At 37.6% G+C, this 15,943-nt stretch overlaps 1 protein-coding gene across 1 annotated transcript in view; it reads right to left on the reverse strand.

Annotated features, from left to right (window-relative positions):
- smarcd1 (SWI/SNF related, matrix associated, actin dependent regulator of chromatin, subfamily d, member 1) overlaps positions 1 to 15,943 on the reverse strand; it is a 70,488-nt gene that overhangs the window by 11,640 nt on the left and 42,905 nt on the right. Inside the window, exon 10 of the mRNA XM_039746782.1 lies at positions 13,317 to 13,452. Coding sequence (XP_039602716.1) covers positions 13,317 to 13,452 — 136 coding nt within the window. The remainder of the gene's footprint in view (positions 1 to 13,316; positions 13,453 to 15,943) is intronic.

Consider the following 15,943-nt stretch of genomic DNA (forward strand, 5'->3'; position numbering starts at 1 on the left):
AGAAGGTAGAACAATGGGAGTAACACATCGTTGGTGGTTAAGTAACTTTAACCAATAAGTAGCAGCAGCATTCATGTATCTGGGAGGCCAAGGTGTGTCAGCCTTTAGCATCTAGGTTATATCTTGAGACACTGTAATGGTGCATCTGCCTCCATGTGTCAAGGATATTCTCAGATATAAAGGTAAAATCACCCAGGATGGTTATGTCCAGGGACATCCATGTTATGTTCATGCTGAAGCTAACGAGTCCATGTTTGGAGCACTAAGGATTGTCAGGCTGTGCAGGCATCTCTTATAATCAGTACTTAATTGGATTGGGTCTTTGTGTGTGCGCGAGTATGTGTGTGTATGCTAAGCTTAGGATGTGTGAGTAGGTCAATCCATAACTAATTTGGTGAGATCCACTCATTCATGATAGTATAGTACTTATATGCAAGTTCAAACATCACTTGTTCAGTTTAGGGTTCTTACTGAGAAGTGGCGTTTTTGGCTTGAAAATTGTACAGGAAAACATTCCACAAGTTTCCTTTAGGATTTACACACCTCACTAATGTTAACATTAACTTACCTGAATAATAATATCTGTCCCTTTTTGCTAATGCCTAGTAAGATGGGCAAATTCCTCTATCAATCATGTCAGAAAAAAAAAAATTCTAACACCTGGTTGGTCTTGAATGGTATCAGATCATTGTGATAATCTCTGACATCATCCTCATCTGACAAACTACAGTAAAACAGATTCACATGTTAAATATACAGAGAACCTCTCAACCATCCACTGCTCAGGAAAACACGCAGCCTATGTGGAAGAATAAATTTAGAAGAATAAATTTAGGGTAACACAGCGCTCATCTTTAAGAAATAGCATAAAGGGTTAATAAATGTCAGAAACGAGATAAAGATCAAGTGAACAACAAAATGTACGCTGAAATATAAGATTTGGTTTAGGAAAAATACTGAGATGGTAAATAAAGAATGTACCAGAAGAAAGGCTGTTGTAATATACAAAATGTACTGAAGGATGACTAAGAAATCAGCAGATGTCCTATAAGCAACAAGAATGGACAACTGTTATATGCACAGAAATTTAAAAGGTGGTGGTGCAACTAAAAGGTATAAGAACCACCAGAATATAATATAATAGACTTTAATTTTATACAAATCATTTGGGTGTAAACCAATGCACCAACCAGTGTAAAATGTATGCATTGATTGATACTATATGTAAATTTAACAGTTTATAAATTTAACCTCTATTCTTTGTTTCTCTGACCATGCTGTAACGGACTGCTTTTGAAGAATGCTCCCTCCAAGGCATTTTGCTGACGAGTAATTAAAAGATACAATGAACAGCTTTTCTCCTGCCTGATTATTGAATTGTCCTATTAGAGGATGTTTCTTTCATTAATAAGATGTTAAATTTCGACCTAAATTGAAACAGCAACACCTCAAGTTTAGAAACAAATGGCTTTGTAGTGAAAAAGGATATATCACAACAACATGCATACCACAAACCTGGACACAAAACTCAGGCTGACAATTTATTATTAAAAAAAAAAAAATTCTGTACACCAGTCCTGTATAGTCCTCTTTCAGTACCAGGACATTTCCAAGTAGAAAGAGCAGCACAAGCAAGGTTTTTTTTAGCCTTGTTTTTTTATCAAATTTAGTGCTGCAAGATGACCCTTCATCAGTGGCAAGTGAAGATCAAAATGGTACTAGACTTTACGCATGTCTTTACCTTTGCATGCGGAATGAAAAGCTTAAAAACATATATACAAATGGTTGATTAAAAAAAGAAAATTGGCCCCCCAAACACACACACCGAGGGGTAAACCTAGAACACTCCAGAACAAGTAGTGCTACCCCTCTCAGCTGGAGACGGACTTCAAGAACCTGACATAAACACAACTTCACATACTACAAAAATCAGAATTTCTCTAGATAAGAATATGAGATAGACAGAATATGATCAAAAAACGGAAAAAAATGATGAAATTGTCAAAGTTGAGAGTTATTATAAGCAAGTTGAAATACTGAAGGAACTTGACTTATTTTACACAACATCTGGACAGTCTGTGCCCCACTGACCCTTAATGCAGTAATGCCACTGCTGAGGAGACTACTGCATACTCAATAGTTATGTATAACAACTATGCAGTCAGCATATAACTATAATGAGTCAAGAAGTGTCTTAAAAGATCTAGCAGATGGACACATTTTGTTTACAAGAAATAGAATTCCAAGTCTAACTTCAGTCAAATAAAAAAAAAAAAAAACACTAATGAATCGCATTATTGCAGAACTGAACTGCAATACATTACAAAAGTATAGGATGGTCCAGATCTAATTATGCAGATCGTCTGGATGACTTTAATTTATGTGGGGACGATTCTTTATGTCGTCAGTTCACACACTTCTCGATGGTCCGGGTTTTTCGGGTGATTTTCTATGTAATAAACTTAATAGGCTATAGTGTAATGAAAATTGCATAATTTAATCTGGACCACCCTAAACATCCTCATATAGAACGTATGGATAAAAAAGCATAAGTTTAAAAAAAAAAAAAATAGTTTAAGTACAAAAATAAACAAACATATACAAAACAGATAAATAACAGAAATGGTCCTTAAAGGAATGCTCTAGCAAAAAATGGTGTTTTCTTTTATTAGCTACTTCTGAAGGCTCCCTTATGTCTGCAACAACTGGATACATAAGAGATGGTGATTAAATAAAAGTAGGGTGTACTAAATACTCCTATAATCTGCTATTTGCGGTGCAACTGTGAGCACCCAAGCAGCTCAGTGTTGTCTGTTGTCAAGGCAAAGAGCTAGCTCAAGAATAAATGAAAGGTGAAAAGGATTCAGAACTGGTCTGCCATCCATCATGATGGGCACTGCTCAATCGCACTCAAATGAGACTGATGGATTGTCAGGCCATGGCACAGACAGGTATAGTCGCATTTTGTGGTTTACAGGGAGCTAGCTTAAACCTGATACAGCTGACACTGTGTTAATGCTGGACTGATTTCATTTTACTCGAGCAATCACAGAGCCAGTGCGGTGTGGAAAAAGGATAACAGGGAACAAGGTCATCTATGTGAATGACGAATGGTATAAAAAGGAGCCTATTAACGTTAAAACTATACTTTGTAGTTCAGACAATGAAATTTTGACTGTCAGAATTTATCCATGTTGGAAGATAAGATACATTAGCCTTGATAATGTTAAATTCCTCCCTCTGCAGATGCAGGCTCAGCAACAGAAATGATTCACCCTGTCACCAACACTTTACTGATGAATCATTCTGACCCAGCAGTTATAATATGTGGTTTCTTCAACCATGTGACTTTGGGAGGAACAAACAAAAAAAAACTTCAATCAGTTTAAGTCACGTTCCACTCAAGAAAATAAGTGTACCTGCCCTATTCAAATGTTAAAGATGCTTGTAAGTGTAAACCTGACCACACCCTGATTACGCTCAGCTACAAACCGGTTATAAGTTAGCAACATGCTACCACCTGGGTAGTGAAGTGGAGCCGGGAGGTTGAAATGACTTCTTCAAAAGAAAGACTGGGAAATGATGTGCAAATCACATGGGGATGATATTGAGGGACTTGGTCACTGCATCACAGCAGATATTGACTGAGTGTACCACAGCATTAAGACAGAAAAGAGAGTATGTTACTTTCCAAACAATAAACTTACTAAATTACTAAAGAGCTAAGGAGCTTTTCTGAATGAGAAAAACAGAATATCCAAATCTGGTGAAAGACACATAGCAAAGAAAAAGCTGAGTGAAGGAAAGGAATCTTAGAAAGCTAAAATAGAAAATAAATTCACTCAGAATAAAATGAAAGATGTCTGGACAGGACTGGGCATATATAGTGAACTCTGGCAATCCATGACTCAGGTGCTAGAAGGGAATGATACCCTGAACCTTTTTTTTTTTTTAATTTCCCTTCCATCACCTGCCAGTCACCAGTCCCCAATCTTCACAACACACCATCCCAACTACATTAACAACTCTTACCAGGTCAACTGAAATGGCCAATGACGAATCCACCTCTGAAAACCAGTATGGGCTGTCCATAATGGGAAACCAAGTAAGGAGACAAGGGAGGAAGTTATGGTATCATATGGAGTCAGTCTACAAGTTCTTAAGGCCTGTGTTGACCAACTTTATGGTATCCCATGTCACCTATTCAGTCTGTCCATAAGGCTCAGGAAGTGCCACTGCTATAGAAAACATCCTGCTTTATTCCTATTCCAGAGATGGCACCCAATGACTACAGACCAGCGGCACTTATGTTTCCTATTACCATGAAGACGGTTGAAAGGCTGGTCTTGGAATAGGATTCCTCTAGTGGTAGACCACTTAGACAAACTACAGCTTGTTTATTGGACAAAGACTGGAGTGGAGGATTACCTACCTGATCCACAAGACTTATTCTCACCAGGACAAAGTTAAAAGCACTGTGAGGACTCCATTTTTCGATTTCTCCACTACCTTCAATATCATCCAGCCACCCCCATTAAAAGTTCGGCTTAGAGATATGCAAGGCGACGTCTTGGATAATGGACTATCTGCTGGTCAAACCACACTTTGGAACTGCTTATTATTATTTGTTTCACCGCAACAAAAAGCAGAGCTCTATGTTAGGTTACTACTCAGGGAGTGGATGTAGAGGTGGTACATTCCCACAAGTACTTAGGAGTCCTCATCAATGACAGGTTGGACTGGTCTTAGTAGCATAGCAGATCTTAAGGAAAAAAAAGAATGCACTGCCCTTTATATTAAGGGGACTGCATGCCTTTGTGTGGGTAGTAAATTCCTTCATATCTTCTACAACTCTGTAATGGCCAGTACGATTTTGTACACAGTAGTGTGCTGAGCTGATAACATTACTTCAAGAGAGGCTCACCAAACCAACAAACTAATTAGAAGGGGAGGCTCGGCTATGGGTCACAATCTCAACCCACTGGATGTAGTAACAAAGGGCAGCATTAAAACTGAGTGCCTTTATGAGCAATGCTGCACATCCTCTCTCTGACACACCAACACCGTGGGCTTTCAGCCAACAAATTAGTGTTGTCAAGAAGCATTACAGGGGCTCCTTCATACCAACAGCAATATGTCTGCATAATGCCTCACTGTGACTGTCAAAATGGGGGTGGAAGCCCATTAAATGAAGTTTTATCTAATCTACCTACCTACCTACTCTTTGTTGTTTGTAGTGATAATCTCTTTAGGGAAGAAAATGGTTAAATTTAATGATACAATGGGATTCAAAGTGGTGCCAGAAGGGGGCCAATACTGTGAGCAGCAAATAACATTCATAAAAAAATGTTACTTGTGTCATACTCCACATCAGTTATCCAGCCGTATGCAAACAATATTCAGAAATCATGGCAGTGTACAAACCTGAAGAGAGTTTAGCCAGAAATCTAGCTTTTTGAATTGTAAACCCATCCCCTTCATTACCTGGTCATGCCTTCAATTCAAAAGCTTTGTCCATGAATATTTTCCAAGTTTGTTTAGCAGTGTAAGCCAAATGCCTCTCAATGGAATTTTAAGCAGGTGTATGTATGGAAGATAAAGAAAAAAAAATACTGCCATCTGCTGGTGTAGGCTGGAATCTCTAAAATGATATGGAAACACAGAAGACTTTTCATCCATCCAACCATCCATTTTCCTAACTTGTTTTATCCAGGATAGCTGAAGCCTACCCCGGCCATGGTCACCATTGGCTTGTATCATATCAAACTGTTATTTTGTTAGGGCAGACTGTGGCACAGTGGTAGTGCTGCTGCTTCATAGTAAGACTACCAGGGTTCACGGCTTGGATCTCCCTGTGTGGGGTTTGCATGTTCTTCAATTGTCTGCATGGCTTTCCACCCATAGTCCAAAAATATGCAGGTTAGATGAACTGAAATCTTAAATTGGGCCTAGTGTGTGGTTGGTGGGTGTGTGTGTCCTGGGTTTATTTCTGACTTGTGCCCTAGGATAGCTGGTATAGGCTCCAGCAGTCCCCCGCAACCCGATTCAGGACTAAGCGGGTTTGAAAATGACTTGAGTGTTATTCTATTATCCATGAAAACATAAGATTAAAAATTTAACTTGGTCTTCACTACAAAACACGTAGACCCAAGTAACAAAAATATTTTTGGGTGGAGTACACTTTTAACCAGTCTTGAATTGTTTTGTTTGGTTTAAAGCTCTTTACTCACGATAATCAATTATGTAACCTTATCTTGTAACTCTTGAGTAAACATCAGACTGGGGACTGTTTGAAACAACAATGCTGACCTCTTTTGAAAGTCACTTTGGATAAAAGCATCTGCTAAGTGAATAAATTTAATTTGTAACCTCCAAACAGGCAACAGCTGCATGTGGGATTCAAATCAGATTAATGAGGCACCTTCTCTATTCACTGTATTACCCATATATTTTTAAATGTTTTTTCATCAATTTTTCAAACAGCAAATTACAATAAGGGCTGCAACCCAAACCTAACCAAACTGTAAAAACAAATACAGAAGAGCAAGTACTTTGGACGAAAGCACACATGTATCATTCTTACAGGAGCAGATCCAGTCCATCACCCTCACTAAATACAAACTTTTGTTCTCCTTACAAAGTAAATGGCAGTAACAAAAAAGTGACAAGAGTGTTATGCTTATTTTACAGTTCAAGTAGCAGAGAACTAAAGCAAACACATACAAAAAACAGAACAATCTGTGCCTCCTAAATTTATTCACTTGTTTGACTCTAGTTTCAATTCCAGCCTCCCTGTTTTCATTGCTTTGCATCACAATTTGTTTAGCTATCACAATGCAAAACAAAACTGGGAATACAAGAGCAGGGTTCTCAAACATTGGTTCTGCAGTGGTATTGTGGTTGTAGATTTTCATTCTAACCCCTTTCCTAATTAGTGACCAGTTTTTACTTCTAATTATCTTATTTTCCCTTCATTTCAAATGACATTTTTAAAATTTAGTCTTCTGATTTCTTTCGTTTTCTTTTTTTTTTAAACAGCACCCAAACAGAAATGAGATGTGAAGTGAGCCAACAGATGACCAGCTAAGTTAGGAGCTCAAACTTCAACCAACTGAACTTCAAACAACTTTAATTAGAAGCTAATTTATGTTGTTAATTAAACCTGTTTTTTTTTTTTGTTTTGTTTTTTTTAATTCCACAGATTGCTGCTCTCATTCTGCCACAGCAGATATTTCCAAAACTGCAGATTTCCATTTTTCTAAGAACACCGTCAAGATGTTTTCTGGACCCAAGTAGATCAATATTACAGAGGCCATCACCCTTTCTTTATATTTAGCTGTTTTATGATGTCATGTGTTGGCTTATTTTACATCTCTTTGCTGTTTTGGCTTCAAAGTAGGGAAACGAGAAATAATTGAAGGGCTTGAGTCTTAAATAAGTCAATTAAACTAATGGTAAAAGTTAATGAGCAGCACAAAATGGTCACTAATTAAGAAAATAGCACGAAAACCTGAAGCCACTGTGGGCCGCCATGGTTCAGAGTCGGGGAAGATCATACTTGAGAATACAGTTCAAATAAGGAAAATTAAAAGCCGATTTATGCATTTTCGTGATCGCAAGTAGTGCCGTTTTATAAGTATCTGAGGCCTCATCTTTTATTTACAGAGGGAATCAAAGAATTAACACTTGAAATGGCAATATTAATCAATACGCAAACTCTGGAGCACTTTTCAAGGTGAATTCTACTCCAAAGTGCTACAGATAGGCTTGCAAAGTCTTGTTTAAGTAAAATTAGACTGACTGGCAAAGTGACTTCTCTGGGGTTACTGTTGGGTACCGGAACACCATAGCCACTGGGCGACTCTGATCTTACAGCAAGGCTGTGTGGTGATGGGATTAACGAGTCAGAAAGCAAACGAAACCACAAATTCAAATTTCAATAGTTATTCTTTTAGTGACTGAGTAACTTCTTCTGTCAAAGTGAGAAATACTGTATGTACTGAATACAGGAGTAAAGCACTCAGAAAATGAAGCAGATTATTAAAGGCTATTATAAAAAAAAAAATGTTAGCAGATGGCAGCTTATCTGGAGTTATTTCATACTTTGCACCCTTGTCTATCAGGGTCCAGCCCCAGGAACTGTGAAGTAGATAAGAGCTTGAAAATTGATTTTTTCCAAAGTGACTTAAAAGCAAGGTTATTGATAAATTAAGTTTAGGACACTTTCATTAGTTGTCTCAAGCAATAACTCTGCTAAGTGAGGCCATATTTAATAATTTTATACAAGGAAAAGTTCCTTGTGTGCTCCAAAGGGTCACTATTATAGGTTTATAGGTATACTATCACCACATGTACAGACCACAGTCACAGTCTTCCATTTTAGGTGGGGAAGAAGTGTTTTCCAGTCAGAAATTTTATGTGAATGTCTTTTGCCAAATTTGGTCAATTTGAAGAAAACAACTCTATCTAAACTCTTGAGATGCGATGCATTGCTGAGTTTCACCTTAGTCAGTCAGTCATTTCCCAACCAGCTACAGCATATCCTAACACAGGGTCACGGGGGTCTGCTGGAGCCAATCCCAGCCTAAACAGGGCGCAAGGAAGGAACAAATCATCGGGCAGGGAGCCAGCCCACTGCAGGTCACACACACCAAGCACACACTAGGGACAATTTAGGATCGCCAGTGCACCTAACCTGCATGTCTTTGGACTGTGGGAGGAAACCCACGCAGACACAGGGAGAACATGCAAACTCCACGCCGGGAGGACCCGGGAAGTGATCCCAGGTCTCCTTAATGCAAGGCAACAGTGCTACCACTGCGCCACCTTCACCTTAGTCAATACTTTAAAATAAAATCACAAAAAGATCAAATGATATATGGAGCGATGCAATACACTTTTAAAGCATTTAATTTGCTCCTTATTATCAGTATAAAAATTAAACAGTCCAATTAATTGCTTTTTGTGCAACAAAACTGCCATCTCACATTCCTCCCAAAAATCCAACCAGAAATTCAGGTGAATGCAATTAAGTGGGAAGGTGAAACATAATTGGGGAGTCTGAGAACTCCCATCGCAGGTGAGCGCAGTGCAAGTATGACCTGGATAGAAACGTGTACCATTGCTCCATAGTGCCAGAGGACAGATGACTTGCGATCCAAATTAAACCGGTCCATTTCAAAATGAAGGTTTCCACACATTGATCTAGACCTTCAGATCTGGCACATTAACTAAGAGCATACCTTAAATGTTCTTCTAACAATATGTTCCACTTTTACAAGATTTTATTACCACAAGATGCCTAGGTTTTTCTCTCACTTCTCTCCTTCTTTACCTGATACATTACCTTTATCTCCAAAGCATGATTACTAGTAGATACCTTCCTGAAAACTAACATTAAAAATATTTTGAGAGCAACTGCAGAAGAAATTAAATGATTAACTAAAGAGAAAAACTTGTCCATTACCTGAGTCAGAAACCATGCAAGAGAAAACTTTTATCTCTTTAGCAAATGCTTAAAGAAGGAGTATTCATTACAGCAGTCTATTATAAAATAATCACAGAAATAAGGGCAGAGGTCTGAATTTACGTAATAGTGCCGATTAATGTATATACATCCCCTGAAATTTACTCTGATTGCTTTGCTGGCTTACACATGCCGATAACTTAGTAAATATATCTATTTTACTACATTCATACTCTTCTTAAACCTTCAGGTTTAGCAATCACTATTGAAATTTCTGTGAATGTGACAACTGTTCCAGTCTTGTCTGGTTCATCCTTGTCTTTTGTTGTTCACTTGGCCTTTACTTGGTTTCTCGATATAATTAAACAGTATAAACGGTTAATGTCAGAAACATGTTTAAGATGAATGCTATATTACCCTAAAATTATTCTTTCACACAGCTCTTGCACTTGGCCAACTAAAATAAATGCTTATGCAAGAGCTGCTGGTGAGGCCGAGATTTGACTTGACACAATCACACTCTGTGTTATTGTCAGAGACCAGCTAGCTTCCAGCAAACAGGAATGTAGCTCTGAAGATCTTTTCCCAAAAAGTAAAACTAGAACCAGCAAGCAAATACAGAATAATAAAAACAGACTACTTTCATTAGAGTCACTTTGATCATTGAACTTCCTTAGCTGTAAATTAGTCACCTACCTATTGAAGTGTAACCTGAGAGATGAGAGATTTCACCGATTTTAAGCTGCTAATACAGAAATGCACTGTCCCACTCACATAACTTAACCGGAGTACTGACGTCCACTAACCATAGCTTCAAAGTATTTGGATTATTGTGGAAAGTTCAATAGAAAGTATAAGCACTCAATTTTGCTTAAAAACCCTGGGTATGTACAATTACCAGCCATTTGCAACACAGCTATTTTGTGCAGAACAACTCCAGACATATCTTTAGTTTGACACCACCGCGATAGGGGATTTGGTGATAATCTGAAATTAAAGGACCGCAGGCCAGATCCAGCCCTTAAATCTAAAGTGGCCCATTTCTTCAATATTCAAAATATGTTACATGCCGCCCCTGAGGACCATTAGATTTCACAAAAAAAAAAAAAATCACGTAAAAATATATTTAGTATATACATTATACCAGTTTGTGATTTAGCCAGAATACATTTATACTCTCACCCCATCCACAGGGGAGGCACAAACCAGTGTGTTTTTTTCATGCTGGTCCCAAGCCCGGATAAATGAGGAGGGTTACGTCAGGAAGGGCACCCAGTGTAAAATTTTGCCAAATCAATATGCGGACAACAATTTTTTAAGATGATCCGCTGTGGCAACCACTAACAGGAGCAGCCAAAAAAAGAAGAAGTGGCTGCTAATGGTTTATCTGTGCACCACAATATGCTAAAGCTATTTGCATTTTCACTTGTGTTAAACGTGATCGCTATCCATTTCTGTCCAACTCTGAATGTGGTCTATGTGAGCCATAACCACCATGTATATATATTTTTTTAATGAGGTTAAGTGCTATCCACCTATGATGTACATTAATGCACGTGCAAACTGATCTTCTATACTACGGCTACAAAATTCTCACATCTCCTTGCCTGCTGCTCTCACCTGATTTTACGCGCTGACCTAACTGTTTCACCCAGTTTGGATTTTGGATCTGTGGCTGTTGGTAGCTTTCCTAACCTGTTGTAAATTCTACAATGGATGGATGGAAAAAATGATAAAGAGGGAAAGCAGCTTCATGAGGAGACTTGAGGCAGAGTATAATGACTGTGGTGAGTAGAGAGGTTACCTGTGTGTCTTGTCTTATTTTGTTAATAAAATCCAGTCAGCACTGGATATATAAACTGTGGGCCATCAACAAAATTGAGCTTGATACCCCTGTTCTACCAGAAATCACTTCCACTGTTTACATGAAAGCTGTACTAGCTGCTCTGCTCTTAATTTACAACAACCTTTCGTTCAGAACTGAAAGTACCAATAGTACTCTATATAACAGATATTTGTTGCCATAGGTGTGCTTCCAAAGAAGACATTTTATGAAATCATGATCTTTGCTGCTTTAAATTTTACATACACACACATACATATATAGGGCTTTTGCTTAATATTTGTTTGACTGCTTCATATTGATCTGCTATTTTAGGCCTCTGCATAATTTTAACTTGCTCAATACAGCTTCATTTAAAACAGTTTTCTAGGGCAAATGACAGCACCCTTGATTATGAAATCTTAACTTCACAAAAAGCCAGAATTATTCTTTAACTAGTGTTAAAAGTTGCATGTTTGTAATAAGGCTACCCTTGCCTTAAAAAAAAATGATTGTTTCAGCAATTTGCAGTCCTATCCTCTGACTCACTCTACAGCCTTGTGTAATAAAACAGCAGTATGACTATATACTGGAGAAAATGAACAAATACGTTGATTTATTTAGTCTTCATGATGAGTTCTGATGCAGGGAGACTTTTAAAAAACAGGGCAAAGGTGGTAATCACTTTGTATCTGGTATGGTCATCATAAACATGAAGTAATTGGGTGGAAACACTAAGCAGGAGAAGAGTAAATTTACTCTGATGACGCTCCTGTTCACTCCAGTTTATAGTCTGCACTCATTTTTGATTTACATAGTTTTCAATTACTTGTTCCTCTTTCATAATAATGAACTGTTCTGTAATTTTTAATACACTTTAATTTTAGTTTTTGCGTATAGGTTAGGTTGACTATATTACCCCAAGGGGAAATTTGTTTCCACAAGGAAATTACATAAACAGGACATTGTTACAAAGATGTAAGAAAATAAGCCAAAACACAACAACTGAAAACCAGTATTATCAAAAATACTGTACACACCCTCAAGATTAGTAGACAGAAGAATAATTACACGTAATAGGTACACAAAATATTTCAGAATGCTACAATTAGCAGCATCCCTACAAATAGCACAATTCAAAATGCTTACAGCTTTGGGAATACGAGTTCTTAAATCTGTTGCTCTGAAACCTAAATCTTCAGCTGAAACTTACAAGACAGAGGATGGCTAATTACTGACAGAACTGAGTTGGCCTTTAATTCTAACCGGTTTGTAATGCACCTCAGTGACAGGGGTCTACTAACCAATAATTTTACTGTTAAGTTTTTACAGTGTTGTTAAGACAGCTTATATTTTTGTTGTTGAGGTTTCCAAACAAATAAATAAAAGCAAATGTAACAGAATCAATACAAGACTTTAAAATAAAAAAAAAAGCGTCATTATGGTTTAATTCACTTTTAAACTATTGAGTTTCCTAAGAAAGAAAAGTCATGCCTGCCCCTTCTTACAAATTCACTCTGTGTTAAGATTAAAGTTTGGCCTGTCACCAAGGATTATCCCTGGATTTTTACAGTGATCCACCATGTCCACTATCTCCCCTTTAATTAATGTTGATATAGTGCAAGGAGGTGACCATCTAAGACTTACAGCCACATTCTGTGTTGGAGATATTCAGCTGTAAAAAAAAAGGACGATCACACAACTGAACAAACTCATTAACAGGTCCATAGCTGTCCTCCATATATAGATACTTAAGCGCTAGAAATATCCTTTAGCAAAACAGCTTTATTTTACACAGTTCTTTTTAAGTAATTGAGGAGCAAAGTACAATGTTTTACAATTAGAATAAAAGCATGCAGATTACTTGAATTGCTGAGGTTCACACTCTTATTTAGGAGGCTGAACCAACAACCTTGAGGTTAAAAATCTAATGCTTTTTCAAATACATCACTGCCTACCTCATACATAAATAAATCAATGCTGGTTTCCCTATTACATTGAAGAAATGGAGAAATCTACATAACAAACCTTGTTGTCCAGAGCAGCAATCTCCTGTTGACTTGCGGTGGACAGCAAAAAGGAGTTCATCTGTGTTTTAAGTGTGTCATCCACTTCCACATCAATGTCATAACAGGCAGTTTTCTTCTGATCATTGGGGTCGACACTACAAATACAAATCACAAGCATAGACACAGTGTAAGAGACACAAAAGAGCTACATCCTGCTTCACATTTACAAAGATGTAATTTAATATTTTAGATACCCAATATGTGATGTCAGCCTCCTAAATATTCTAAAGTCCTTTTAGATAATTTTCACTCAAGTAGCCTTGATGCTCCTCTTATCGATAACTTTCTAACAAGGACTGTCCTTTAATTTCTAACTTGATGCTCTCCCTATCAGTGTTAAGACTCCTGGATTTCCTTACAAACTGAGTTGCTAGAATAGCCTATATTAACTTTAAGAGCTGACAGCACTAATTTAATATTATATGTGTACATTGGCTGTGTGTGGGCATTTGGAAATTTTTTGTTGCCCTAAAGTTATATTTCTGTCTCAGTTTAATTTGTGTGTTTCCCCTAATCACATTCCATACAACTGATGCAATTTCTAAATTACAGTAAATAAACTCAATTCCCCTATTCATGTTTGCATTTTACATTAGTTGTTATCCTAATGTTAATTGTATCCCCGGTTTCTTTCTTCCATAGGTACCATGCTTACTGTTCACTTTACTAAGCTGTTTACCAGTTCCTGTTAAATTCTTATTGAATGTTTTTTAAAAAAAAAAAAAACAGCTCATTGGCACTTATAGCACTAGGCTCGAAACTAACTTACATTGTTATATACACCCCAAAATTGCTTTATTTGGCCCACCTATCCAACACTGGGTACAAGTGTCTCATGCTCAAAGAATTGCCTGAATTCAAAAATTGCTAAAAATCCGCTTTACAGATTTTGGTTTGTTTGGTCGATAGTATCTTTTCTGCAGATGTTTCAGCCACACACTTAATTAATTAACGCAATTAATCTCCCATTCCATTTCATTCCAAAGGTGCTCTGTTGGATTTTGATCTGGAGCCGCGGTCACCAAACAAAGTCTTGAAGTACATTCCTATGCACACACAAAACTAGGAAAAGATGAGTGACCTCGTTAAGGCAGAATCTGGATTTTATTTTATTTTTAATAGCCCATGCAGAAGTCCACTTATGGAGTTCTCCTTTGGAAAAATGCTCCAATAACAAAATATATGCTTAAAAAGATTAATCATCATCAACCAACACCATGAATCTTAAAGCAAGCATGGGGTCTGCATCTACCAAGCAGCGTAAAAACGTTAAGTTTTAAAAGTATCTTGGTCACATTACTGACTACTTATTTAAAAAAAAAAATTAAAAAAACAAAACAAAACAAAAAACTAAATAGGTTGTTTTGATACACTATATTAATCTTTGTGGGGATAATGTCCGTCTTTTTGTGTGACCTTTTAGGGGTCAGAGTGCAGGGTCATCCATTGTAGAGCGTTCCTGGAGCAATTTTCAGGTTAAGGGTCTTGCTCAAGGGCTCAACGGAGAAAGATCTATTCTGGCAGTAATGAAACTTGAATCAGCAACCTTCCAGATACCATCAAAGATCCTTGGCCTCAGAGCCACCAATAGTCACTTACAGTAAAATATAATGTGTTGCAAAAAGTGTGTAACTTTTGCTTTACTTTTTCTTTTTTATAAAAGACTGCTGCTTCACTGACCAGCATTTGCTTACCAGCATTAGCTCACATATGCGCCTTGTTGAAACTGACCAGAAACACAGCCAAACATGGCCATTTTCTTGTGCTTTATGAATATGTTTAGTCCCTCGTGTGCTGTATCCATCCACAACCTGAACTGCCAAAAGATATGTAGTATGAACACTAGCCACTGTGCCACCACATCACACTGCTTGAACACATCTATAGCAATAGCTGGACTGAAACTAAACTGACACTTTACATGTTTCTGTTACTGGATTGCATGCAGCACACACTTTTCTGCTTGGCTGCTGCCAGATTAAACCATGTAAACGAGTGGCAAAGTGGTTATCAACATAAATTTAGAGATTTCAGACAGATTGTTTCAACCAGGAGAATGAATAATGTGTTTAAGGAAACTTCTATTTGTGGACACTTCCACCATTTTGTACCAGTGGCTGCTGGAAGTGTGTGTGAAGCTAATACACGCACAGGCTAACCAAGTGCACCAGACATGCGCCAACTACATAACCCTTAAGTGCAACCCATTTAAGGGTTTACATGGCCAATTAATTGGGTTACTTGTAGAGAAATGTGTGTGTGTCAAGGCAGTTTCAAATATTCTGGTTTCTCTTACTGGAATAAGGATAAACATGACCTTTTTGAAACTGGGGTTCTGTGAATTGCTGTTTTGTTAAAGCTCAGGTTGACACAGTTACTGTCATTTTCGTGGAACTAGCTCCAGGTGCTCTGTGATATGGCTGATTGGATGCTCAATCTTCACAAAAGTGACAAAAGCCAACTTTTTAAATTTAAAATAAAATTTGAACAACGTAAGCCACCCCCTTTTAAACTGTTCCAACGATTCCCCCTGGAAACCTTTGGGAGAGTTGAGAGCTACAGAAGTGCATAAATCTAACCTTCCAC

This window comes from Polypterus senegalus, chromosome 3 (genome assembly GCF_016835505.1).
Source record: "Polypterus senegalus isolate Bchr_013 chromosome 3, ASM1683550v1, whole genome shotgun sequence".
NCBI lineage: Eukaryota > Metazoa > Chordata > Cladistia > Polypteriformes > Polypteridae > Polypterus > Polypterus senegalus.